At 51.9% G+C, this 24,066-nt stretch overlaps 3 protein-coding genes across 10 annotated transcripts in view; 1 reads left to right on the top strand and 2 right to left on the bottom strand.

Annotated features, from left to right (window-relative positions):
- The window catches only part of SUCO (SUN domain containing ossification factor), a 38,068-nt gene extending 28,582 nt beyond the window's left edge, over positions 1-9,486 (bottom strand). The window contains exon 1 of one of the 2 annotated variants that reach the window (XM_027734872.2): positions 9,294-9,486. In XM_027734872.2, coding sequence (XP_027590673.2) covers positions 9,294-9,358 — 65 coding nt within the window. In that variant the 5' untranslated portion in view covers positions 9,359-9,486. The remainder of the gene's footprint in view (positions 1-9,293) is intronic. The other variant, XM_027734874.2, reaches the window with a different exon arrangement.
- Positions 9,487-13,768: 4,282 nt separating this feature from the next.
- LOC120323982 lies at positions 13,769-20,935 on the bottom strand. 7 transcript variants are annotated; one of them, XR_005564957.1, is made up of 4 exons: positions 17,461-20,935; positions 16,400-17,363; positions 14,763-15,075; positions 13,769-14,265 (listed from the first exon to the last, which is right to left on the bottom strand). XR_005564957.1 is itself a non-coding variant. In XM_039385117.1 (3 exons), the coding sequence occupies exons 1-3, from the start codon at positions 17,609-17,611 to the stop codon at positions 14,966-14,968; spliced, it is 648 nt and encodes a 215-aa protein (XP_039241051.1). In that variant the 5' UTR covers positions 17,612-20,935; the 3' UTR covers positions 14,516-14,965. The 7 variants fall into 7 exon arrangements, 1 of the variants encoding a protein (XP_039241051.1); XR_005564959.1 differs by lacking the exon at positions 13,769-14,265 and having other exon boundaries at positions 14,516-15,075; positions 17,461-20,315; positions 20,637-20,935; XR_005564958.1 differs by lacking the exon at positions 13,769-14,265 and having other exon boundaries at positions 14,516-15,075; positions 17,461-20,315; positions 20,616-20,935.
- A 308-nt stretch (positions 20,936-21,243) lies between these two features.
- On the top strand, positions 21,244-22,305 carry PIGC (phosphatidylinositol glycan anchor biosynthesis class C). Its single transcript, XM_027734889.2, has one exon. The coding sequence runs from the start codon at positions 21,321-21,323 to the stop codon at positions 22,197-22,199; it is 879 nt and encodes a 292-aa protein (XP_027590690.1). The 5' UTR covers positions 21,244-21,320; the 3' UTR covers positions 22,200-22,305.
- Positions 22,306-24,066: the final 1,761 nt, after the last annotated feature.

Below are 24,066 nucleotides of genomic sequence, written 5' to 3' on the forward strand. Positions count from 1 at the left end.
GTGGAAGACAACAGACAAGGAATTTGTGGGACCTGACACACTATTCTGGAGACAGGCAAATAAGGTGCCCAGGTCAGTCTCAGCCCCAGATCACCTCAGTAATTTCTCTTATCTTTGAGGCAGTAGCTTTCCTCTATGCTAAATGAAAGCCTTCAAGTCAGGCAGAAGCAGCTGCAGTTACTGGAAAATAAAGAACTGAATATAAGGGTATGATATTGTAGCAGGTACAATGTCTCACATAGCCATTCAGAAGGAGGTATATGCTTCTCACACACCTTAAATTCCCATCCCATCGTGTAGTTACTTGTTTGTATTAAGTTTTCCATCAAACCTCTGTCTTCTCTTAAGCACAGGATGCACATTTAAGAGAAGGAATGAAATGTTACCAGACTTTCACAGCCTTACTACCTAGCTCTCACTTGGAAAAATCAGTTATGCAAATACTTTGAGTCATTTATATTAGTTTCAGTCATTTCATGGCGAAATTTTCTCATGCTCTTCATTCCAGTACCTCTGATCTGTCCTTCCAGATATAACAACTCCCTGGTTCTTCATAAAAAATACAATAGAAAAATCAGAAATTACACAGAACATACTGTAGCTCATCCCACCCTGTCACTACACACGCACATTCATTTCCTATTTTGCTTCCACTAAGGGGGGCATCTCCGGTGAGCTGCACAGAACAACATGAAGACCTTCAGTGCAGAAAAGGAAAGGTATCACTGGCTGTGAATCAGCATTTTCAAACACAAGGTATATTTTCACAAAAGCATCAATAACTACTTTAGTACTTGTACTCACAAAAAGCACTCAGCACAAAAGATACACATTTCTTGCCTTAATATACAGAGTTTTTGTGCAACAAATCAGGCTTCATTAGGGCACACACACCGCTTTTAGAAGAATGCGGTTTGGCAGCTCAGATTTAAGCTATTCTGACAATCTGTGTCTAATGTCTGATTTGCTTACTTTCCAAAATTCTTCTTGGTCTACTCCCCAACTCCAACAAGATGCCTCAAGTCTCCCCAAAGCCCTCTGAGCTAGGGAGGGGACTGAGAACTCGTGTATGCATGCAGGCACCCACAGGAAAACCTGCGCCCAACTGCACCAGAGGATATATCACTCAACTGCTGCCATCAAGCTCTGACAGAGCATTAAGAACACAAATTCACAGAACACCAATGCCACATGAGACCAGCCAGTCTGTGAGAAGTCAAATTAATCATCTTACCAAGGCCACCACGAGTCTTCTTTTTCTTCAGACTTTCAGCATTCTGCATATTAATTCAACAGGCTTCTTTAGCCACAGGCTGGCAAAGGATATAGCCCATAATAAAAACAATTTGCCAAAGCAAGCATTACTCTAAATGCAGAAAGTCAAACATGAGAATCTAATTGTTAATTTACAGAGGAGAGAATTCCCCTTGAGTTTAATGAACTTGCAGTGTACATGCAGTGGAAGCAGAGCAGCTTCTGCCTGCACATACTAATCCATCCTTCCCTTTCTCATGACCCACAAGTAGCATTTTAATGCTGACTCAGAAACAAGCAAACCTAATGCCCAAATAGTGCTGGAGATTAGTCACCAGATATACTGTCTCAGGTACAAGGTAGATCTTCAAAGGAAGAGACTGTTCCAAACACATAACCCACAGTCAGTGACTTACATGGATACAGAGGTTTTCAAGAGTTCCATTTTTATAGGTATGACTCAAAGTACCGCCTGCTATTAAATCTCATAAAGAACAAAGAAACTTAAGCACGACTCTTAGTGCTACAATTAACTGTAGTTTAAAAGCTATTTTCTTTAATATGCCTTGAATTTTTCAGCTTGATATGCACAAACCCCAGAGCAAATGCTACAGGCTCAGACAAAGCAGCAGAGGGGCGGGGGGAATCTTTACTTTTCCCAGGGCAGGCACACACTGTGGTTGCCCACTGAAGCAGAAATGCTGCTCACCCCTATCTGAATGGTTCAGTACACTCGTGGCTGTAAAATTGGCTCTGCTCTACCGAGGCTGTTCTGCTTTGAAAAGGAACGCAACGAAATTCAACAGTGCAGGTGGTTCGGAAATTGCAGAGTAGGTTTCATGTGAAAGACTGTCCAGTTCTAATTTGGCTCCAACTCCCTAAGTAATTGTGAAGGAGGCTGCAGAAGACTATCAGAGATAGAGAAGCTATTGATAACTGTTTTGACAGGCATAACAATCAAGTAGAAAGCAAACAACTGGTAAGAAGAATTAATCATACAAGTTACAGGTGAAAAAAACCAATTTAGCAAAATATGAGGGCAAGAGGAGTTTTTCCACAATTCAACCTTCCCAGAGAAAAACAGCCCAGGCTTTCCAAGGACTTCACATAACACTGACACTTACACAGCTTCAGTTCAAACACATCTGTCCTCTAAACAATTAATTTCATAAATTCTCCCCAAGCAAGACCTATTTTTGGACACTGGAGAGTGACGCAGTTCAGAACAGTTTACATTTGACACCTGCAAGACAGAGTCATTTAAGTGAAGGAAAAATGAAAGGAAGCTATCACCAGCACATGAATTCCAAGCCCTCCTTGCAGGCACAGGGCAATCCCTGATGTTTTCTGAACCTCTCAGAAGGCTGTATTACCAACAGGTGCAGATGTGCCAGTGCCCAACAGCTGCCAGGGAGAAGGAAGATGTCACCGTTCCTGCCATGTGACAATTCTCTACTCAAAATACTCACAGGATCAGACAGGGCTGTGCAGAGGAGAAGGGTGGGTTTTGGACCCAGGGCAGAGCTGGCCTGTGAATGGGGAGAGGGTCCTAGTTGTTGGTGGAAGCTCACCTTCCTGATAACAGAGTAACTGACTTCAGATTAATCATGTTAAAACTGTAAAAATTAAAATTATAAAAGCTGTGAAAGGGCAAGGAAGACAGGAAAATACCTTTTGCTTTGAACAAGTCCTACAGGTCTGTGACTATCGCTAATGAACTATCAAAGAGAAAAAATGCTCTGCAAGAATGAGGAGCTCAGCAGATCCACAACCAAACCCTCCAGTCAGCAGTAACCTGCCTTCCAGCCACTGACAACACAGGAAAAACAGCAGGAAGAATCCTCACCCTCTCCCCAGCAACTTAATGGAATCAATCTTTCTCTCAGAACAGTTTAGCCGAGGACTTGTATTTAAAAGGGCCTGCAGAACAAAGTAAATCTCTTGGAAAATGAAGCTCAGGCTTTTAGGACAGCGACATTACTTCAACCAGTTAATTGCCAGGCACTGACTGCTGTAGCACAATCTCCCCAGACACAACACTCATTTCTGCATGTGAAGTGGAAATACATATTGATAAATGCAAAGAAGAACCATTAATCTTCCTTAATACTAGTAAAAAATTCCAAACAACACAAAGCAAAAAACACACCACAGAAGAGCAGCACACACTACTAAGATAATTGTAAAAGTTACAGTGGACCTTTAAGGGAGAAAAAAAGCTGAAAACTAGAACTACAGACCTAGACTAAGCAAGGATACTGCCAGCAAGGCACTGATATCACCTCATTTCCTACCACTAACTTGATTCACATGCTTAAAAAAAAAAAACAACCCCAAAACAACTGAAATTGGAGCTTTTTTGAAAATCCTTTACCAATCCATTCTATTTTGCAATTCAGTGTTTAATCTTGCCCACACATTTCGAAGAATGTGCTCCCCAAACAGTTATTTCACTTACTCAGAGGAGCCAAACACAAAGATACTTCTGACAATACTGAATTCCATAGCTTCAAACAATGAGATTCCAACCACTGGTTTAAAATAGGGCTTTCAGCGTTTTAAATGCATTAACATGCAAAGACTGCAAAGGGAGGTTCCAGCAGCATCAGATACTTCATCAGATTTAACTGATTTACTGCCTGAAGGGGTAGTCCAGCCTTCAGCCACACAGGTCTCTGCACACTCTGATCTGATCTTGAGAATATGAATACACACCAGTAAGTCCTGAGGGGGGAAAGAAAGTCAGCTTTGAGCCAGGGTAAACCCAGAGAGCAAATCCAAGAAGACAGAGGGAGAACATACTATTTGTTCATGACTGCCCACTGTTGTCCTAAGCCAAATAACGGAAATGAACTTCATTCCTTTCTTACAGCACTACCAGTATTCCTCTCATCCTCTCCTAGGAAAGGCTGCTGAGATAACAGACACCTTCACAGCATCTAATTGTACATTGTTTTGAGACAACAACCTACATTAAATGCATGTTGCAATGTAACTGAAACAAACACAACCCTCTTTTATTTCTTGAAAGGAGGATCCAGGTGCCCTATTTCAGGGGTTTAAAGCAGGGCAGAAGTCCTTAGCCCTCAAAAGGTGTCCGTTGGAAGCGCCCAAAGGAACAGGCAGTTCCGAGTGACTCCTGGGAACAGACTTGCGTAACACTGAAGATTGCAGCTTATGAGAACCTCGCTCCATTGTCAAACTCCAGCTAATATCTTTAATGCAGGAGTTTGGGGAAAAGAACACATTGTGGAAAAACCCAATAAAACCTGATGCCAACCACAAAGACTACAGGGAAACAGCAGAAGAGCCACGCACAGTGATTAAACGTTAAGGCTCTGAGAGACTGTAGTAATGTGTAACTTAGACCTCTGAAGATTTCCCTCACTGTCTAAATTCATAAGCTTGTCTACACAGGCACAGTACTGCAAGAGCAGGCTCCAAACCAACAGCTGCTCTGCACCAACTCCCCATGCTAAAAACCCGCTGTAAGTCCAACACAGACAGAGTGCCAAGGAGGGAATGCTACCCTAAGTTTAGCAACATGAATTTTGCCCTAGATCATTGTAAAGCTGCTACCACCTGACTCCCAGACATTTTATAATGTATTTTTAATAGGCTTCTCACCTTTAAAGGATTTCAGCAATATCCTGATTGCCATTCCAAACCCCAGGCAAGGGATTGCCATTCCTTTGAGCACCTAAGCTAATTCTTGAACAGTTGGAACCTTTTACTAATATTCCAATCCAGTCTGTCATTCATATAAACACTTGTACTCAACCAAGAAAAAGTTCTAGCTTTGGGATGAGTCTTTCTGTTATATCAGCTCAGTATTTTCAACAAGAATTACAAGAAAGTTTTTTAGATTTACAGTTCTAAGTTACCCTGTTCTGCCTCTCCGGGCAGAGGGCTGTAGCACCTCCAGAGTTAACTTTAAAAGACACTGTATGTCTTCCTCTTGAAAGAAACACAGAGTCTACCAAAAGCTAGATTAATAATGACAATTAAAGACAAGAAAAGCAAAATAGCTAAAAACTAGTCTGTAAAAGCCTTGCAGTAATAAGAACATCAAAGTGAAAAAGAGGTTAGAGAAAGACATTTCAGAAAAAGGTCAAATTAAGTGCTATGGGGAAGCACATTTCACTGAAACACACGGGGTCTTATAGGTCAACACAGCAACTTCGTGATGGGATAGAGGCCACTTTAGTACACAATTTGCATAACAAACAACCAAACTTGAAGTTTCTAGGACAAATCTTTCAGAAGATACTGCATGAAAGCAGTTCACTGATTTTCAAGTAATTTTAGAAGGTAAATATTCAATAATTGATTGAGCCAAGCATTTGTTTGCATAAGACACCAGAGCCCCTGATCGCACACACCACCTTCAACTTGAGCAGGTTACAAGCTGGGCAGATTCAAATTTCATTTTTAGGAGTCCAAGAGTTCCAATGCAGCTTTTGTACCAGCCTTAACCACAGAGCAATGACACTTCCAAACAAGATACTCCATACCTAGGAACATACTTTCCATTCTGAAATCAGATGCCTGGAACAACAGTTTTGATTATATGAACAGTGCCCAAATCACTAAATTTCTTCCTGTTAGAAAATGCACACACATGGTGCTTATTTAAATATCAGCCTTCTGAGGAGATTTAAGTGGAGGAGAATCCCATATACAATTCTGAGTCCCACCACAAGCAAGTTACACTAACAGTCCTACACAGATCATTAGTTTATCTCATTAAAATTCACACCAATCTGCACATGAATAGGTGGGAATAAAGAACAGTATCAAGATCCACTCCCTTCCAATGTACTTGTACCTAGGCTTTATTCCTGGCTATGCCACTGACCCAGTGTGACCTTCACAATTTTCAGGGTACACTCATTATGGATTCCAGAGTCAGAGCTACTAGGCCAGGGGTTTTCCACCAAACACAGCACATCTTGCTGCTAAACCACTCTGACACAAGCCATACCTTACTGACGTGATACTCACAGAGTAACAAAAACTCAATAATCCTGAAGTGCACATGCACTTATCTCCATCTTCCATTTACTCACAGTTGTAAACCCAAGGATAAGAGCTCATAAAAGCTGAGTAAATGAGGATGTGGCAATGAACTTTCCGGGATAGAAAGACAAATTACTGTAGGATTTCTTTATTAAACTCACAGCTACCACGCAGCAAGTGCAGCAAAAGCTGAGGTCAGAACAATTTACACAGGTTACTCTTCAAACAACTGTCACAGCTGGTCTCACTCCTGATAGTACTGGTACTCCTATAAGCTCCTAAATCTTCTCCACTTATAGCTCTCTATATTGTCAAACTACAAAGCACTACAAGTTTTAAACGTATTTTTTACATTATGATCACCCACACAAAGGGATTAACTAAAGCATTAAGAAAATCTTTGTAAATTCAGGACAGCAGGAGTCATTTGTCAGGCACAGTCAAAGCTCCCATCTGCACAGATGCCTATTATTTTTAGAGCACTACATTCCTGAACCATACCTCCATGAAAAGTATTTCCCTAAAGCCATGCAGGCATCCCTCTCTTCTGAAACTTGGAACAATCTCGCTGGCTCAGGTCTGTCAGAGCTGTGTCTGCTCCAGCTTCAGAAAGCCTCCAGTAGAGACAACTCTGACCCTGCACTCCCAAACCAAAGAGCATCACGTGGCTTTTATTGAAGTGACACTGGCTAACAAACCCCTATGCTCAAGCTTCTGTGTTTTTTGTACACTTCCTAATACACAGTCGCATTTTTAACTTACAGGATGGCATCTTCCAGTTAAAAAAAAACCACGTCAAATCAATATTTTTTTTCCCCCCCACACACACCCCTGACTTTTACCAATTGGTACTTCCCTACTGAACCAACTTCTTTAGGTGAGCTTGAAAATGCCTGATGGGGGACTAAAAAGTTCCTGGTTTATGCTTAATTTCAAAGAAAGAAGCAACATCTACCCAAAAGTAAAACAAAGCCCAGGTCAAAAAAAAAAAAAAAAAAAGATAAGGGAGTCCAAGCAGCCCTGAGTGTTCTTTCAGCAATTGTTTTGTCTTCTGTTCTTTTCCCCTGCCTTTTTGGTTTTAATTTGATCATCTGTTGACCACTAGTGCCGCCTGTAAGGAAAGAAGTTCTCTCCTAGTAGCACTAAACCCTTTGAAAATTACATTTCAAGACAACTAAATTTAAAAAGCCAACATTTATAACACAAAGCCTTCCATTTGCTACTCGAAGGTTCTTAAGTGCTTATGTGAACAAAGGTGCTGATTTTCATTTTAGTAAAAAGTTAAATACATCACAACTTATCACAATCCAGCAACAATGAAGGAATCAATAGACTTCAAGGCTTTCCAATTACAATTCCGACATGATCACAGTCACAATGCCATCCTTGCAGACAGAGGATTTTAGACTCTCTAATGCAAATTTATGTCTCCTAACCATACCACAGAGGAACACAGAATTATCAGAGACTTACAAGACAGGTGTATTATTCCAAACAAGTCAGTTGGATGTGATATTCCCTCACCAATATGGAATAGGTGCCTGAACTTTTCCTCAAACTGAAGAGTTCTGTTCAAACAGCAGACTAGGAACACAGCAAGAAAAAAAATCCATCCTGACCATCTGCTGATCGTTAAGCTGAGAACACCTTCCCTAACAAATTACCTGGAGGCAGGAACAGATTATCAGCCTTCAAGGTACTCCAAGCAAGAAACAAAAACTGTTTTCCTAATCATTTCCGAATAAGAATCCTTGCTATACAACTAGAACCTTCTGTGAGAAGAAACCTAGTTGTCCAAGGAGTAAGAGCAAAGCTGTCTGGAGACAGTTTATGGGGTTCACAGCTCACTTGATCAAACCCTCATGGCCAGAAGCCTTTTTGTTTTAATTGAGTTTTCAAGCACTTTTTAGACTCACTTTTGTCTCCTATAAACAAAAATGTGATGACATGAACCAAATTTGCTTCGGGACTGTTCAAATCCTGTAACACAAGTGTCAGCACCAGATTTGCAACTGATTCTGTACTGGGAGATGCCTGGGCTCCCTCTCTTCATCCAACGGGAATCAATGCTGAGACAAGACAGAACTTCAAGATTATTTCTTTTTTTAAGCAGGCTATCTGAACAACCTACAGGAACCATGCTAAAGTAGTACAATTGTGGCTGTTCAATTTTCAATATTTGCAGTTTGCTGCCTATCAGTTCTCAAACAGTGACTCACCAAGTTCAAAGAAGGCCAAAGTTTAAGAGGCCCAGAACCTACCACACATAAATACAGTCTCCTAATATTTGTGCTCTGCTAAATATCATCTCTTAAGGAAGTTTGAAAACAAAGTAAACAGGAGATGCTGGAACAAAACTTAGCTGAGGTAATCACCATGAAACACACTGTCAGAGGTGTAATCAATGCAAAAATAAGAAGGTTCATTGGGTTTAATTCAACACAACTTCTGACAGACTCAGAAAAAGGGTTTCAAGAATAAAGCATCATGATCTTCCAGAGAACAGTGCAAGAGTTCAGCCTGAAATTGGAAAGGCAAGGATACCTCCAGTAAAAACACAGAGAGGGAACAACACGCGTAGGTAACTTTGAACCCCGGTGTGCGGGTTCAACCCGCACCTGACGCCGCTTGTCCGCACCAGGTGACTATTGCAGCTCACGGGGGATCGCCCTCCCGACAGCCACCACCTGCCTCCGCGCTGCCAGCACAGCAGCGCATCCCTGTGTTCCCAAAAACAAACACCTTACCTTCCCGGGCTGCCCGGGGAGGTCGGCGAGTCTCCCTCTCCGGACACGTTCAAAGCCCACCTGGACGCGCCCCTGTGTCACCTGCTCCCGGTGACCCTGCCTGGGTGAGGGTGGGGGTACTGGTTGATCTCCAGAGCTCCCTTCCAACCCTCACAATCCTGTGATCCCCCAGGGCCCCATCCCCGCATCCCTCCCAGGGAGCGCTGCCCGGGGTGTAGCCCCGGGGGTCCCCCCCGGCTGCTGCGGCGGGGGGGCTGAGGGGCCGGCACTCACCAGAGCAGGGCGCAGAGCAGCAGGCAGGAGCCCAGGGCCAGGGGCCGGCGGGGCGGCTCCCTCATGGTCTCCCGGCTCTCCCTGTGCGGGCCGTGCAGCGGCGGCGGCTCATCCTCCCTCAGCCCCGGCGGCTCCGTGAGGGCGGCGCGGGGCTCCGGCCGTTGTCGCGCGCGGCCCCTCCCTACGCGCGGCGCGAGCGGCGGCACGCGCTGCCTGCGGGGCAACGGCGGCGCCTGCGCAAAGCCCCTCCCGGCGCGCGAGCCCGGCCGTTACTGCCCCCCTTACACCCCGGCCCCGCCCCTTTTACCCCCTCACACGCTGAGCTGGAAGGATGCGCGTCACCCCCCGCTTCGCGCCCGTCAGCCAATGGCTTGAGCGTCCCGCGCGATGGCCCCGCCTCCCGACCCCGCCGATTGGGCGGTGCCCTTGCCCCTTAAGGACCCCCTCCGTGAGGTGTCGGAGTTAGGAGAGCCGTTAAAGGGAAATCGCCATACTGATAAACGGCGGCTGGCGGTCAAACCCGAGGCCGCGAGGCTCGCTAAAACCGTCACTACCACCGTTCCAAGGGACATTTTAAGCAACGGCGCTCCGACACGACAGCTTTAAATTGTTTTTTTTTTTAAATTTTGATCAGGCTTCTCTGCGGGCTGCCGAGCGCTGAGGCCCCTCCAGAAGGGAAGGCGCGCGGGGGCTGCCGGGAGTTGTAGTTCCGGACAGGAGAGCGACTGTACGAGGCCCCGGCCGCCATTTTGAGGGCGCCCTGAGGGGGCCCGTCATGAGTAGCGGGGTCAGGCTCCACCCCCGTGTGTGTGAGGGGCCATTAAGATGTTCGGTGCATATTTATATCCACTGTATGAGGGGGAGCCGAGCACAGCCAGAGGCTATCGCTGCTGGGAGATGCTCAGGGAATACAGGGGAGCCTGAGGGCGATGTGGGACAGAAGGGAGGAGCCTTCCCTGGCACTGGCACGTTTGGGTGAACTGGTAGAAAAACACAACAGTTATTATCAAAAACAACAGGCATTTTGCAGGTAACCAAGCCTAATTCTGGCCATCTACAGTGTGGCATGAGGTGGGCTTTACACCGAGCCAGGAACACCATCCTTGCGGCTCACCCAGAGCTGGGGGTTTGGTTCCCAAGGACAGGAGACGCGGTGGGAGCAGCGAGGCACGACACAGCAGCGACACAGCAGTGACACAGAGCTCTCCCCGCCCGCGGGGAGCCCGGGAAGGCGCAGGTGGATTAGTCACGGGGATGCCACGCTGGAAACGTGCACATGTCAGGACTCTGAACGAGGAAGGACAGCTTTGCCTGCTGGGCACGGGTGACTCACGGCAACCCGGGCGGGATCAGTGCCCTCCCAGGTCACAGAGGGCCCTATTTTCCCCAGAGCAGCTCCAGCCCCATCACCCAGCCCTTAGAGCCTTCCCGGGTGCCTGCAGGGCTCAGCGAGGGGCCGCTGAGCTGCGGGATGTCGTGACTGGACTCAGCCAGCACTGGAAACCTCTGGAGAGTCTTTGTTCTTTTCCTGATTTTTCACCCTGTAACTCTGTGCTTTTGTTAACACCCAGCATCCCTTGCCCTTCCAAGAGCTCCACGTGCCACAGACAGCAGACAGGCCTGCATTGCAATGCATGGAGAAGGGATGAGGGAGAAGCTCCAGCTTTGTGCCCCATCCCCGCACAGGCTGGGGTTTTAATCCCCCTCCCACAGACCATCAGCATCCAATCCAACCCCCTTGCCAAGGCAGGGTCACCTGGAGCAGATGACACAGGGACACATCCAGGTGGGTTTGGAATGTCTCCAGAGAGGGAGACCTCCCTGGCAGCCTGTTCCAGTGCTCTGCCACCCTCCATGGAAAGAAGTTCTTCCTCATGTTGAGGTGGAACTTCTTGTGTTTTAGTTTATGGCGGTTGCTCCTTGTACTGTCACTGGACACCACTGAAAAGTCCAGCACCAACCTCTTGACACCAGCCTTGGAGATATGTACATGCACTAATGAGAAACCTGGCTCTGAGCTGCTGGGAAGGGCTGGGACTCCACGGGGAATTCCTCTGCGAGTCACCGGTAAGTTTCAAAGAAACCCATGGGATTTAACACCAGCATCTCACAGAGGAAAACAGGCTCACTGAGCCACAGTAGGGGTTATTCCAAGATGAAGGCGGCCAGGAGGGTGGCTCTGGCAGTGCCTGCTCCATGTCCCCAGAGCGAGTGCCCGCTGGCAGCTCTCCCAGTGGGTCAGTGGGGAGCCTGGCTGTCCCAGCACCGCTCCCTCCACTACCTGGTTAGGTCCTGTTGCCCCGGGAGCATGCCCAGACAGTTACGGGAGTGAGGTAAGTCCTGAAAAATGCTGAGAACCCACTTCACGGCCCCAGCAAGGCATGAGACAGCACCTTTGCCATGAGGGTTTTTCCAGCTTTTTGTGGTGCCAGAGCTAAGACATGGCACGGCGTGGATCCGAGGCTGTGGGGGGGGTCTCTGGGGGAGGGTTATGAGCAGAGGTACGCTGGGGAGGGCCCAGCTGTTCCCCCAGGGACCCAGAGCAGGGCCATGAAAATCCTCTGTGCCCAGGGACACGCCTCCATGCCGGCCACAGGGAGCTGCCTCAGCGGTGGGAAATTCCCCGAGCTGTGGGAGCAGCGGTGCATGTCCCACCTGCAGCTGCTGTAACCACACCAGGGAGTGCCACAGCTCTCCCTGTGGGGCCGGAGGGGACAAGGCGATGTGAGCTCCAGCTGCAGGTGCCTCCCTCTGCCTCCTGCCTGGACATGACCCCAGGGACCTGTGTAGAACTTGTCTCGGTTGTGGATGCTGCCAGTTATGGCACCTTCCCTTGTGAGGGAGAGCAGTGTCAGCATAGGGAGATGCCAGACGAGGGGCACACCTGTCCTGCCTCCAGCTGGAGGACTCACCCATGGACACCTCACCCAGCAGGCACAGAGCATTTCCCCATCCTACAAACTGTGCGCTGGGGATGGCCAGGACCAGAGCAGTAGAGAAATCTGTCCATGAAGCACTGGAAATTCAAACAACTGCTTAGCTGTCTGCTGGGAGGGATGGTAAGCATTTATTAATCCATTGCTAAGACCTTCCAGCCAGAGAACTTCCATCAGCACTGCCATGGCGTGCAGCTGGGACTGTGTCCATTGTCAGCCTCTGCTGTGCTCTCGGGACTGTAACTCCTCCAGCCTCATCTCCAGGAGCTTTTCCCCAAGAGCAGAGGAGAAGGCTGTGAAGCCACACTTGCTCAGCCCGTGTGGCTGCTCTCCCCGGCCCAGCTCCCGCACGCTACGATCCCGTTACCAGCGGGAGATTGATCACACACAGCTCAGAGCAAAGGCAGCTGAAGAGCTGTCACAGAGCACAGACCATTTCAGGGGAACCACGGCAGTGACTGGTCAGGATCCTGGAGGAAAAACCCCCTCAAGTCAGTCCCCACCAGGCATGAACCAAAAGAGCCTGGGTCAGCCAGAAGGGGTTTCAGTGCATCACCTGTGACACACCCACATACCAGTGCTTGCTGAGCTTGTTTCTCAGCCGCTGATAAGAAGAGCAGTATAATGGTAAAAACAATTGCAGATCACCCAATCTCTCAACTAAAGCCCATAATTAACCCAAAACCCAATGAACTGTGGGGTTACCTGGGAGCAAGTATTTGCACGGGATTCTCAAAGTTGCTGCATATTTGCAGCAAGGTTTTTTGGCTTGCTCTTGGCCAAATTCCTCACAGAAAACCCCAGGGTGAGGCGAGCTGGTGGAATTCCCACAAACAGTTGGCCCTTCTAGGGCTGAATTTGAGCCACCACTCACCCTGCATCCACTGGGTGGGGAACACCCCTCTGCTGACAGGGAATAAAAGCCGGGTTGTGGTGCTTGGCACCCTGGGTAGGGAGAGCTGGAGGTGGCCACCCAAGGGGCACCTTCTGAGCGGGAGGAGAGAGAAGGTGCTGCAGTTTTACCTGTGCAGTGATGGGGCAGTGCTTGTCCACTGCACTCAAACAGGCCCTGTGTGTCCTGCTGGCTGTGGAGTATCTCCCAGAGACTTGGGAACTGAGGCCGTGGAGCAGTGTTTGACTTCTGGAGGGACACCTGATCCTGGGGTACACACTGGGCTTCTCCTTCTAGCACTTTCCAGCACTTGTTTGCTGCAGTGGCTAAGACTTCTCTCCCATTCATCCCTATCTGCTCTTTACAAAGACTTCTTGTTTTACCTAATGTTGGGTTTTTGTTTAGGTTTTTTTTTCACGCGTGATTTAATTCACACAAACTCCTTCCTATTCTGACTATTGATCTTGGCTCCTTACTGGTTAAAACAAAGTAAATCTTTCATAAGCAGGTTCTGACAACGCAACTTTTGTTCCTTCCAGACACAATTTCCTGTTTAATTTCCTGACTGTTTCTTACTTGGTAAAGGAAAAGTTGTAAATTGCAAGATTGCTTCAGAGACCTTCCTCTGACTTTAGGTGAACCGTTAACCACTTGCGGGAGAGAATCCAGCAAACCAGCGTAAAACTTTAGAAAATCCTCGATTTCTTTTATTTCTTCGGTGATTCTCACTGAAAGGAAACAAGCTGGGGAGGGGCGGCAGAGGCGGGGAAAGAAGTTGGAATAATTTTCCTTGGAAAATCAAACAGGAGCAACTCTGCCTCCAGCTGAGTTGATAATTGCTCTTTCATCACTCAGCAAACTGTCTCTTACACATGGGCTGTGCCTCTGCGGTCCCAAATGTGGGTCCCGGACATCTCCCTGGGAGCTGATTCTCGCTCCCACTCCTTTAAAATCCCGAGGGACGCCATGCCGGGCTGTGACCGCGGTCACAGTGACCAGCTGATCCAGCTGCAGATTCCCGGATCACCGAAGCGCTGGCTGTGCACGGAGCCTCGTTAGGGTTAATTAACGTGGGCTGGCGCCGAGGAGCGTCTGGCAGGGAGGGACAGCGGGACACGGTGACATCCAGCAGGGGCCGTGTGACCTGGTGCAGGAGAGCGACTGCTCAGATCTCCTGCCAGCCCCAATCCTGCCTGGAAGAGCCTTGAAATCTGGCACAGGTGGCACAGTGCCACAGCTCCAAAAAGCACGGATGGAGCCACAGCCAGGACCACCTAGGACAGCCCCTGGCGTGGCTCGTGGAGGGCACAGCCAGGTCCAGGTCTCCTCCACCTGGCTCAAACACTGAAAGTCCAAACTTTAAGTAAGATGAAGAAAATGAATTGAGATGGGAATGCCACTTTTGAAAACATTTGTATTTGATTTGCTCATTTCATGTGGCTTCATTCAAATTTCAACTTTGCCTAGAAACAGGAGATTAAGTGATTGCTTCAGCAGGGATGCCCAGGCAGGGTACAGCGGGAAGCCTCAGCATCTCCCAGCCCTGTTTCAGAACCACAAAGCCCCTGCATGGCAGAAAACACCATTTCCTACAGCCAGTGCTTGGGAATGGATAGAAAATGGCTTCAAGAAGGGACCCACCTTCTCCTAGCCCGGCTGGCAGGTGTTCTGGGTACAACCTTCAGCAGCATCTCGGCTCAGTGCTGTGACACCAGTGCAGAGGCCACTGCCTGCTGGAGAAGACAAACGTGGTCGGCAGCCGAGGAGCTTCTCTCACCATCTGACAGGGCTGGCGGAACAGGGAAAGTCCAAACGCTCCCGGCAGCGTCAAAATTAACTCTTGATCACGTGATGGAAATGTGGTGTGGGACAAGGGGCTTCCAGTGGGGTGAACAGAAGTGGTGGGTGCCTTGGTCCCCCCAGGTTCTTCCCGACAGCTGCTGTCTGAGCCCCCCTGGGAAAAGAAAAAGCAAATTTCACTACAGAAACTGAGAAACGGCAAAACTTCATGATGGAGGTGTAAAGCTTTTTTTGGCTCTCATTTCTGGGAGGACAGCGTGGGCTGAAGCTTCCCCTGCCCTCTTCACCCTCTCACCTGAGGGCTGGGAAAGCACCCGGTGCAACCTAGTGCTGGGTTCTCTCCATGGCCACATGCAAACCAAGGCCAAAGCAGGTGATCCCACAGGTCAGCAGTGCCAGGAATGTTCTGGGAGAGCGGCACAGCCTCTGCAGGAACAGGAGCACCTCCACTAGATCCAAGTGGTGGGGATGAGAGATGAGAAGGCCAGCCAGGCATACATAGGGAATGCCACAGGCTCAGCTGTTTCCCTTCCCCTTCCTCCCAACTACTAGAATAAACTAAATTCCCACCTGGCTCCATCCCCTCCCTGGCAGATATTTAAAAACAGGGAGAGGAGTGCGAGGGTGGCTGGTAGCAGGAATGTCACTCCTCAGGGACCCCCGTGTTCCCAAGGGAACATGCACGTCTTGCAGGGCTGGGCCCAGGGACCCCCCTTCCCTGTGTTCCAGAGTAGGACAAGCTCATGTTGCAGGAAGAAGTGCTCAGCCCCAACATCACACTGCTCTTCCCAAGCACATGGGCTCCTGCTTGGAGGCTCATGGGGAGAGGGCAGGAAGGGCTCCTGGGGTGAATACCTCCTGTGAAATCACAGTGTTTCCAGGCTGAGGGTTAGGGTTTGAACAAAGGCTTCTCTACCAGGCAAATGGGAAGGTGAGCACAGAGAGGAGGATCCTCTCGCAGTGCACCAGCTAAGGCAGTGAGTTACAACCTCTTTTTGACCTGTGCACACCAAATTTTCCCCCAGCTACGCTTCCTATAAAAGTGTTTCATCCCCCATCCACCTCCTCATTTACAGAACAAAAATGTTCCCTGGGCAGACAATAAAATCCCTGTTAAGAAATTCCAGGTCCCTTCACACCTCTTGCTCTGTGTCCCAGAGCTGCAAGGAGAAGGAAGTGGCTGCCATGTGAGGTTCAGGCTGATGGAGAGACGAGGGACCTGGTGTGTGGCTCCAGCCACAACCACCCTGGTCACCAGCTCTCCCCAGTGGTACATTGCTTTTGCCCTCCAGCAAGTTGGATTTTTCAGTGTTTTGCCACCGTAAGACTCCTCGCTCCTGAATCTTGGAATTTTTCACCTTTCAGCTTCCATGCCAACCCATGCTCGGATTCCACAGGCAGTGGTTTCGTTTGGTTTTCTCCCTGTGTCTTTGCCTTAGGGACATGCCACATACAGCTGAGGGTTGAGCTGAGCTTACCTTGGCAGCTGAAGGTTGGACTTGGCCCACCTTGGAGCACCCTGCAGCTGGCAGAGCACACTGCTGACATCCAGTTTCCTAGGGCTGGGAAACTTTTTTTTAAGGAGATTAGAAAACAAAAGCATCTTTACTACATGATACCTTGGCCTTCATGGAGTTCCCCTACAGAACAGGCCCCTGCTGCCCCCTGCCCTGGAGCTGGGCAGGGCCGTGGCTAGGCTGGCTTGTCCCTCTCCCCAGAGCCCAGAGTGGGCAGTGAGGAGGGTGTTTTGCCATGAGGCTTCCCTGATCCATGCACACCGTCCAGAAATGCCAGGACTGAGGGAGCTGTTTCACAGCTGCCCCATGTGCTGTGACTTCCAGAGGTCACGCCCCTGCAAGCGTGTGCCTTTCCACATCGCACCTCTCCTACTCCAGGTGCTCAACCGAGTTCCACAGCAGTCGTCACATCCTTCTCCCTCTGCTCAGTGAATCCTAAACCTTGCCCTGGCAGATGCCAGTCCAGCCTGGGCTCCTCAGACCCCATCCCAATTTCCTGGACTGCTCTGCCCAGCCTTGAGCAGCATTACTGGGTTTCTCCAGCAGCCTTTGCACCTCCTCATCTCAGCTCGTTGTCTGGGAGGGTACAAGTTTCCCCCTTCTCTGGCTGCTCCTTCCCACTGTCTCCCTTCCTATTGTCCCTATTCTCCCTCGTAAGCTCCTAAGTCTTGCCCACCCTGTCCCCTGTGTCCCTCAGATGCTGCCACAAGGGAAAATGGCAACTCACCAGCATTTAGGTCCTCTCTGTCCTGGGTAGGGGCCATCCACCTGGGGATGCATCTGTGGGGTCTGCAGCAAATTTCCAGCTTGTATCCTGGGGCAGGATCCTCTCCATAGGGCAGGTTGTGCCCTGGGACGTGGAGCTTGGATACTGATACCAGTGACATTCCCACCAGGAGCTTCTAGTGTTCCCATAATGTCCAGCCTTGAGATAAAAGACCCGTGTGGATCATGGCTGCACCACCAGCACTGCAGCACGTGGACAGACAGTGGGGCCTCCACTGAGCCTGTAGGGGACTCACCTGAGCTTGCAAGAAGGTTTCCTGGGCGGTGGAAGATGCTGTGGAGGACAGGAGGGCTCAGGGGGCTGGGTGGTGAGGCCGTGAGCAGGAGCTGTGCCGGAGGGGCCCAGGAGCATCCCTCGGTGTCACGGGCTGCCCACAGCAAGGACATCGCTGCACAGGGGATGCACCTCCTGGCTCACACACTGCTGGTGGCCCAGGATTCCCTGGGACCAGAACACAGACCTGATGCAGGGAATCTGACCTGCACACAAGGAAAGAAGAGGCCTGGGAGAGCTGGAGCAGCACTGGACTGCCTGTGTCCAGGCACACCCCTGCAGGGTACCCCGGGGCAACCAGCCCCGTCTGCGCCAGTATCCCACTATGGAGCTCAGCTCAGCTGCAAGGCACTGGGCTGGTATCGTCCCACTTTGTGCTAGGGACTGAATCCAAAAAATCCTTAAATAGGTGATTGCAGGAGAGCAGACACAGCCTGTATCATGGAGCCATTTAAGGCAGGAGACAGTCTCTGGACATGGAAAAACTCAGCAGCTGGAATTGTGCCAACCTCCCCCCCCCCCCCGAAAAACATTCCTGCAGAGGGAGGGTTCAGCTCCAGGGTCAGAGGGGGAGGCTGGGGGATCTCTTGGCAGAGAAACAAAGCCAGAGCCATAACTGTGCTGTCACCCCTGTGGAGCGACATGGGAGGGATGCAAGGGAAGAGCCCTACCCGAGGGACAGGATGAGGTGTAGGATCCATGTGCATCCTCACAGTCCCAGGCAAGCTCAAACCTGTAGCAGACTGTGCTGTTTAGTTATTTTGAAGCTTATTTCTGTGGCACAAGTGATGGTCCCACCCCGCAGCGAATCAGACACACCTGGAGGCAGCCCCAAGCTGGCAGTGGGGGCACAGTGCCCGGGATAGTTTGATATTCGAATATCTCCAGTGGAGGTCTAGATCAGCCCCAGCTATTTCAGTCCCAGCCTGTCACCTTTTCCAGCCTTCCTTCCAAAAAGCTTTAGCAGTGTATTCAAACTTTCAGAGCCCAGCAGACACTAAACAAATCCCCAGTGGGGTCCTTTTGCAAAGGGCAGGGGACAGCCAAGCCAACGGGTCCTCAGCATACCCAAAGCTTGTAGTGCCATGGCATCCAGCTCCTCATTCCTGCATTTCAGCAGAGGGGCTCAAAGCACTCACCATCTTACAGCCTCTTCAGAGGCCAGTGGCACTTGAGAACACGTAATCATGAGGTGAGGGAGGTGTTTTGGCATGGAACCCAGAGGGGGAATTAAGACGCTCACAAACAGCTTTTGCATCCTTGACCTTAGCTACTACTTGTCCCTGCCAAGAGAGCTCCACTGGCCACACAGCCCCAGGAGGGCTGAGAGATGACCTGAGCAATGACTCCACAGCACATGTTCCCCTCTGTCCAGCAGGGACTGACAGTGACGTGGCAGGTCCCGTGGTGGGTCCTGCCTGTTTTGCAGGCAGAGGAGTCATTCATCTGCAGGCAAAGTCTGGGCCACCTGGGCAGGGCTCAGCTGCCCTTTGGACTGTGGGCGGTGCATTCACACGTGGCTGAGCACACACTGTCCCCTCCCAGGGGACACAGGGCCGGCACAGCATTGGCAGCTGCTCCTCCTCAGAGCACATTTGGGTCCCCCAGGCACCAAATGGGCTCTGGGCCCTGTGGGTCTTGGCACTGGGTCAGCACTGCCAAGGGTCCTTATCCAGTGGCTGAGCATCCCATGGGGAACTACAGCTGCTGCTGTGGCAGCTCCTGGAGGGTTTTGCTTTGCTGCCACCATGGCTGGCATCACCCAGCATGGCTCAGGGGTGCTGCCGGTCACCAACCAGAGCAGGTTCCCACCCCTCCCTGATTCCAAGGGGGACTTTGGTGGCCCACAGCAGAGACTTCAAGGGACACAAGGAGTACCCTTCACCTATATTCTTTCTCCCCCTTCCACTGGGGCTTCCAGATGGACCTGACCACATGGAAGCAGCCTTGTGCCCCAGCCCAGCCTGCTCTTCCTGGTCCCCAGAGCATCACAGATATGCACAAGACCCCAGGGCCAAATCACACCAAACCTGCTGTCACCACTCCCAGCGAGAGCACAGCACTGCCCTGCCAGTGCCCATGGGTGTCCCTCCTCCGTAGCGGCTGTGGCACTTCTCAGGGGACCAGGAGTGGCATACTGCCCTCCCAGATTTCCTCATGTGTCCTAGCTTTACTCCATGACTTTAGGAGAAGGACATTTTGTTAAAATCTCAAGTTCCCAGGCCCTGGGCATCAAGGCAATGCCAGCAATCACAGGAGCTGGCAGAACTCCCTGTCCCTGTGGGCACCCACTTGTGCATATGGAGGCACGCACAGCTCTGTGCAAAGGATGGGGCTAAGGGCTTTTAGGTAGGGCAGCTAAAACTTAGTCCAGCTCCATCCTGTCCTGGAAGCTGCTGGCATCACCCTCAGCATGGAGTACCTGCACAGGGTGAGCAGCTGCTCCTACCCTGCGGAGGAAGTACAGGGATATGGGGCTGGGAGGTGGCACGTTTTAGATGTCACTGTGCTGTGGCTCAGTCTGAGGCCCTCCCGAAAGGCACACCAGGAGTGTGGGGGTTACCTGCTGCTCTGCACGTATCTGGATGAGGTGGGATCCTGTTTGGAGAATCCCCTGTGGCAGGCACTGGGGTGAAAACAACCTTCAGCTCTTTCGCCTGCTCCCACCGTGACAGGACAGCCACAAACGCCCCTTCCCGAAGCACAAACAGGGCAGTGTTTGGGGCTGCTTTACCCTGGGCTGAGGCCTCTCAGTTGAGGCCAAAGTAAGCAGCTCCTCGGCAGCAAGCACCTCTCCGGGGCTGGGAAGGCTCTGACCTGAGCACAAACAAACACAGAGTTAGGGAAAACACTTCTGGCCTCTGTGAAACCTCCCTGCATCCCTTATTATGCCCCTGTCCCCTTGCTACACACTAGCTCAGCCCCTTTGGCTCGGGAATGGGCAGTGCAGGAGATGGATGTCCTTGTAGAGCTGCATCTCTCCAGCCCTGCTCAGCCACGACTTCTCCCTTCCCACGTCCTGCTCCACTCTCGAGGGTGCCGGCAGGCTCCGGGAGCAGGACAAGACTGAGCTGTAAGCAGGCAGGAGCTTCAGGGAAGGGCACCGTGTGCTCATACCATCACACCCAGACTCCCGACCTGGCTGCTGTGGAGTCTGGTTTGGCCAGAAAAGCAGGTGCCTCGCTGGGCTGGAACGGGGAGCGGGGTTTGCAGCACAGGCTGGGGTCACGTATCCAGCAGCAAGGCTGGACAGGCAGGGGGATGTCCAAGCACACAGAGGACCCGGCCAAATACCACCGACCGGCTGTGCCCTTCTCCGTGGCCGCTTAAGAATAGCACGTTGGGGCTGCAGGAGGAGAGCCCTTCGCCATGGTGTGGGACCACGGCAGGAGCATCCCTCCTTCCCGCCGGGCCGTTTTTGGGGGGGGGGGGGGGGGGGCAGGCAGGACCGAGACAGCGCCCAGCACCCCCCGGCAGCAGCCTGCGTGTGGGACACGGGCCGTGGCACTCGGGATGGGCAGCTCCCAGCACGGAGCTGGGGTGACCCGTGATCCCACCCGCAGCCGGCTGCGGGGAGCAGCAGCTCCCTGGGAGCGGGGAGCGCAGGCCGGGGCGGGGGTTCCCGGCGGGGTGTGACGGTGCCCGGCGCTGCCGGACCCCGGGCCCGCCCGGCCCGTCCCACGTCCCGCGGCTCCGGCCGGCAGGGGGCGGCCCCGCGCGCCCAGCGGCCCCTGCGCGGCGCCGGCAGCGGCGGGGGCGGCGCGGCCCGAGCGGGGCCCGAGCGGGGCCGTGTCTGCGGGGCCCCCCGCCCGTCCCGGGGCCATGGAGCCGGTCCCCGCGCGGCGGTGGCAGAAGGTGTTGTACGAGCGACAGCCCTTCCCCGATAACTACGTGGACCAGCGGTTCCTGGAGGAGCTGCGGAAGAACGTGCACGCCCGGCAGTACCGCTACTGGGCCGTCGTCTTCCAGTCGGGAGCGGTGGTGCAGCAGCTGTGCAGCGTCTGCGTCTTCGTGCTCACATGGTGGTACATGGACGCCGGGATGCTGAGCCCGCAGGGGCTCTTTGGGGCGGCCCTGGTGTCCTCGCTGCTCGGCTACGTCCTGTTCGACGCCGTGGACGGCGGGGCTGGGCGGTGGGAGAGCGGGCGGACGCGCTGGGCTGACCTCAAGAGCACGCTGGTGTTCGCCGCCTTCACCTACGGCTTCTCGCCCGTGCTGAAGACACTGACCGAGTCCATCAGCACGGACACCATCTACGCCATGTCGGCCCTCATGCTCCTGGGCCACCTCATCTTCTTTGACTATGGTGCCAACGCTGCCATCGTGTCCAGCACGCTGTCCCTCAACATGGCCATCTTCGCCTCGGTGTGCCTGGCCTCGCGCCTTCCCCGCGCCCTCCACGCCTTCGTCATGGTCACCTTTGCCATGCAGATCTTTGCCCTCTGGCCCATGCTGCAGAAGAAGCTGAAGGCCCGGACGCCCCAGTGCTACGTGGGGGTGACGGTGCTGTTCGCGCTGGCGGCGCTGGCAGGACTGGCCACCATCTCCAGCGTGGGTGCTGTGCTCTTTGCCTCACTGCTGCTCACCATCTCCTGCCTCTGCCCCTACTGCCTCATCCGCCTCCAGCTGCTCAAGGACAACATCCACGGGCCGTGGGATGAGGCTGAAATCAAGGAGGACCTCTCCAGGTTCCTCATGTAGGCCTGGCCTGGAGGGACCCTCTGCTGTGAGCAGTACAAAGGTCCTTGCTGGGGGACAGCCATGGGCAGGAGAACATCTGACCCAATAAAGCCTCACACAGCAGCAAGGACCATGTTTATGTTCCCTTCAGCATCTGTTTCCAAACCTGACTTGCTTGGGTTTGGTGAGGAAAGGAGCTGAGCCCCAAAGAGCAGCTGGTCCCTGCAGCAGTTCGGGGTGCAGACAAGGAGGGTGGTGTCTGCTCTGGTCATGCAGACCCATACCTGAATTTGGGGGGGTGGGGGGGTGGGGAACAGAGGGATGTGCATCCCCTGAGCAGAAACACCACTTGGAAACGCACATCTGGCCCAGATGTGCCCCACGGGCCCTCAGTGTGTGCACTGCAGACTGACAGCACTTTCCCAGGGGGCTGGAGGGGAAGGGGCTGGTGAGGGTCACTGCGGGCAGGGTGGAGGTGCAGGGTGGTGGGTGCTGAGGGACCTGCAGGACTGAGCACAAGGGCACCTGGGGTGGGTGTGGTGCACAGCCCTGCTCACCTGCACCCCGACAGTCACTGCTGCCAGAATAGCCTCATGACACTGCCAGATACCACACTATCCTAAATCCTTTGGGAGAGGTGGGGATGAGAGGGCATGATGCCTTCCTCTCTTCTCTTTTTTCAGAGGCTAATGAGGCCTCGCTGCAGGGCCAAACCCTGATCCAGAGGGATGGAGCTCAGCACAGCCCCCCATGGGTGCAACCCCAGCTGGTGAGATGCCACGCTGCTGGGACAGCGGGGGAGGTCTATCAAGATCTCATCTGGCACCGTCTGTCAGGTGTCCGTCTGTCCGTCACCGCTCACACCGCAACAGAGGGCGCTCCTGGCAAACAAGTCTCACTGGAGGCCAGGCCAGGCCAGCCGGACCCCGTGCTGGGAGGGCCTCCCTGGTACTTTCGCTTTCCCTGCTCCCATCCGGCACCTTCCCTCGGCAGCCCCAGCCCTGCTCCGGCCACCCAGGGGAGCAAAACCCTCCTGAGCCAGCACTGCCAGAGGGAAGGGATGCCCATACTCTGCCCCAGCCTCACTGCACAGGGATACGTTTGGTATCACCCGGGTTTTTACGAAATTCTTCTCTTTTGGAAACCCAGCACTGCAGAAGTGCAACTTTCTGCTCGATTTACCCCAGCCCCGCGAGCACCAGGGTCTCATCCTACGGAGCAGGCGCTTGCCGCGTTCCTCGAGTTTTCTCGGAAATGAGCAAAACCCGGTGGAGTCCCCAACACCTCCAGTGCTTTGTTACAGCTCCTGCCAAGTGTTAAATGTTGCTGTGGTCGTCATGGTGACAACTACATCTCATTTTAGTTTTAATTAAAACCTGCAGCAGTTTGGAGCCCGTGCTGCAGTCTCACAGGGAACACAGAGTAGCCAGATGTCAGAGTCAAGATGACATTTTTTAGGTCTTTGGAAAGGAGACTGGTTCTTTTTCACAGGGAGGTTTCCCAGATTGCTGCTCAGTGACCAGGATGCCTGGCCCATTTGACCCCGGGCTAATGCCAATGTAATGCTGCCATCCAAAGCTGATTCACAGAGCCCACTGATAGGACACAGCTCGAGTGTAAATCAAAAATCTCACCTGCCCGGCCCCTGTCTATCACTTCAGAGGCTACAAGAAAGCAGAGTTTCTGCTGCACCCATTCCCCTAAGAAGAAATATTTCCTCAAAAATACTTTTCCCAAATTCACATTCTAAAACCAGCTCCGGGTTAGGAAAAGCAAATCTTGACCACTCAGATATTCCAGGTGGAGATGGGCACAGGCTGCCATCACCTCAGCCAGAGCAGGAACCCAGTGGATCACCTGTGCAAATCCCTGGGCTTTGACTGATGCA

Source organism: Pipra filicauda, unplaced genomic scaffold, assembly GCF_003945595.2.
Source record: "Pipra filicauda isolate LSUMZ 115617 unplaced genomic scaffold, ASM394559v2 scaffold396_size653610_pilon, whole genome shotgun sequence".
In the NCBI taxonomy this organism is placed as follows: Eukaryota; Metazoa; Chordata; class Aves; order Passeriformes; family Pipridae; genus Pipra; species Pipra filicauda.

Coding starts and splice junctions, on each gene's coding strand:
- LOC120323982 (XM_039385117.1), bottom strand. CDS start 17,611: ATGTCCTTGCTGTGGGCAGCCCGTGACACCGAGGGATGCTCCTGGGCC. Junction 16,492..17,165: donor CAGAGAGGACCTAAATGCTG/GTGAGTTGCCAT, acceptor CTTAAAAAAAAG/TTTCCCAGCCCTAGGAAACT. Junction 15,076..16,399: donor TCCAACCTTCAGCTGCCAAG/GTAAGCTCAGCT, acceptor TTCTTTTCCCAG/GGGGGCTCAGACAGCAGCTG.
- PIGC (XM_027734889.2), top strand. CDS start 21,321: ATGGAGCCGGTCCCCGCGCGGCGGTGGCAGAAGGTGTTGTACGAGCGA.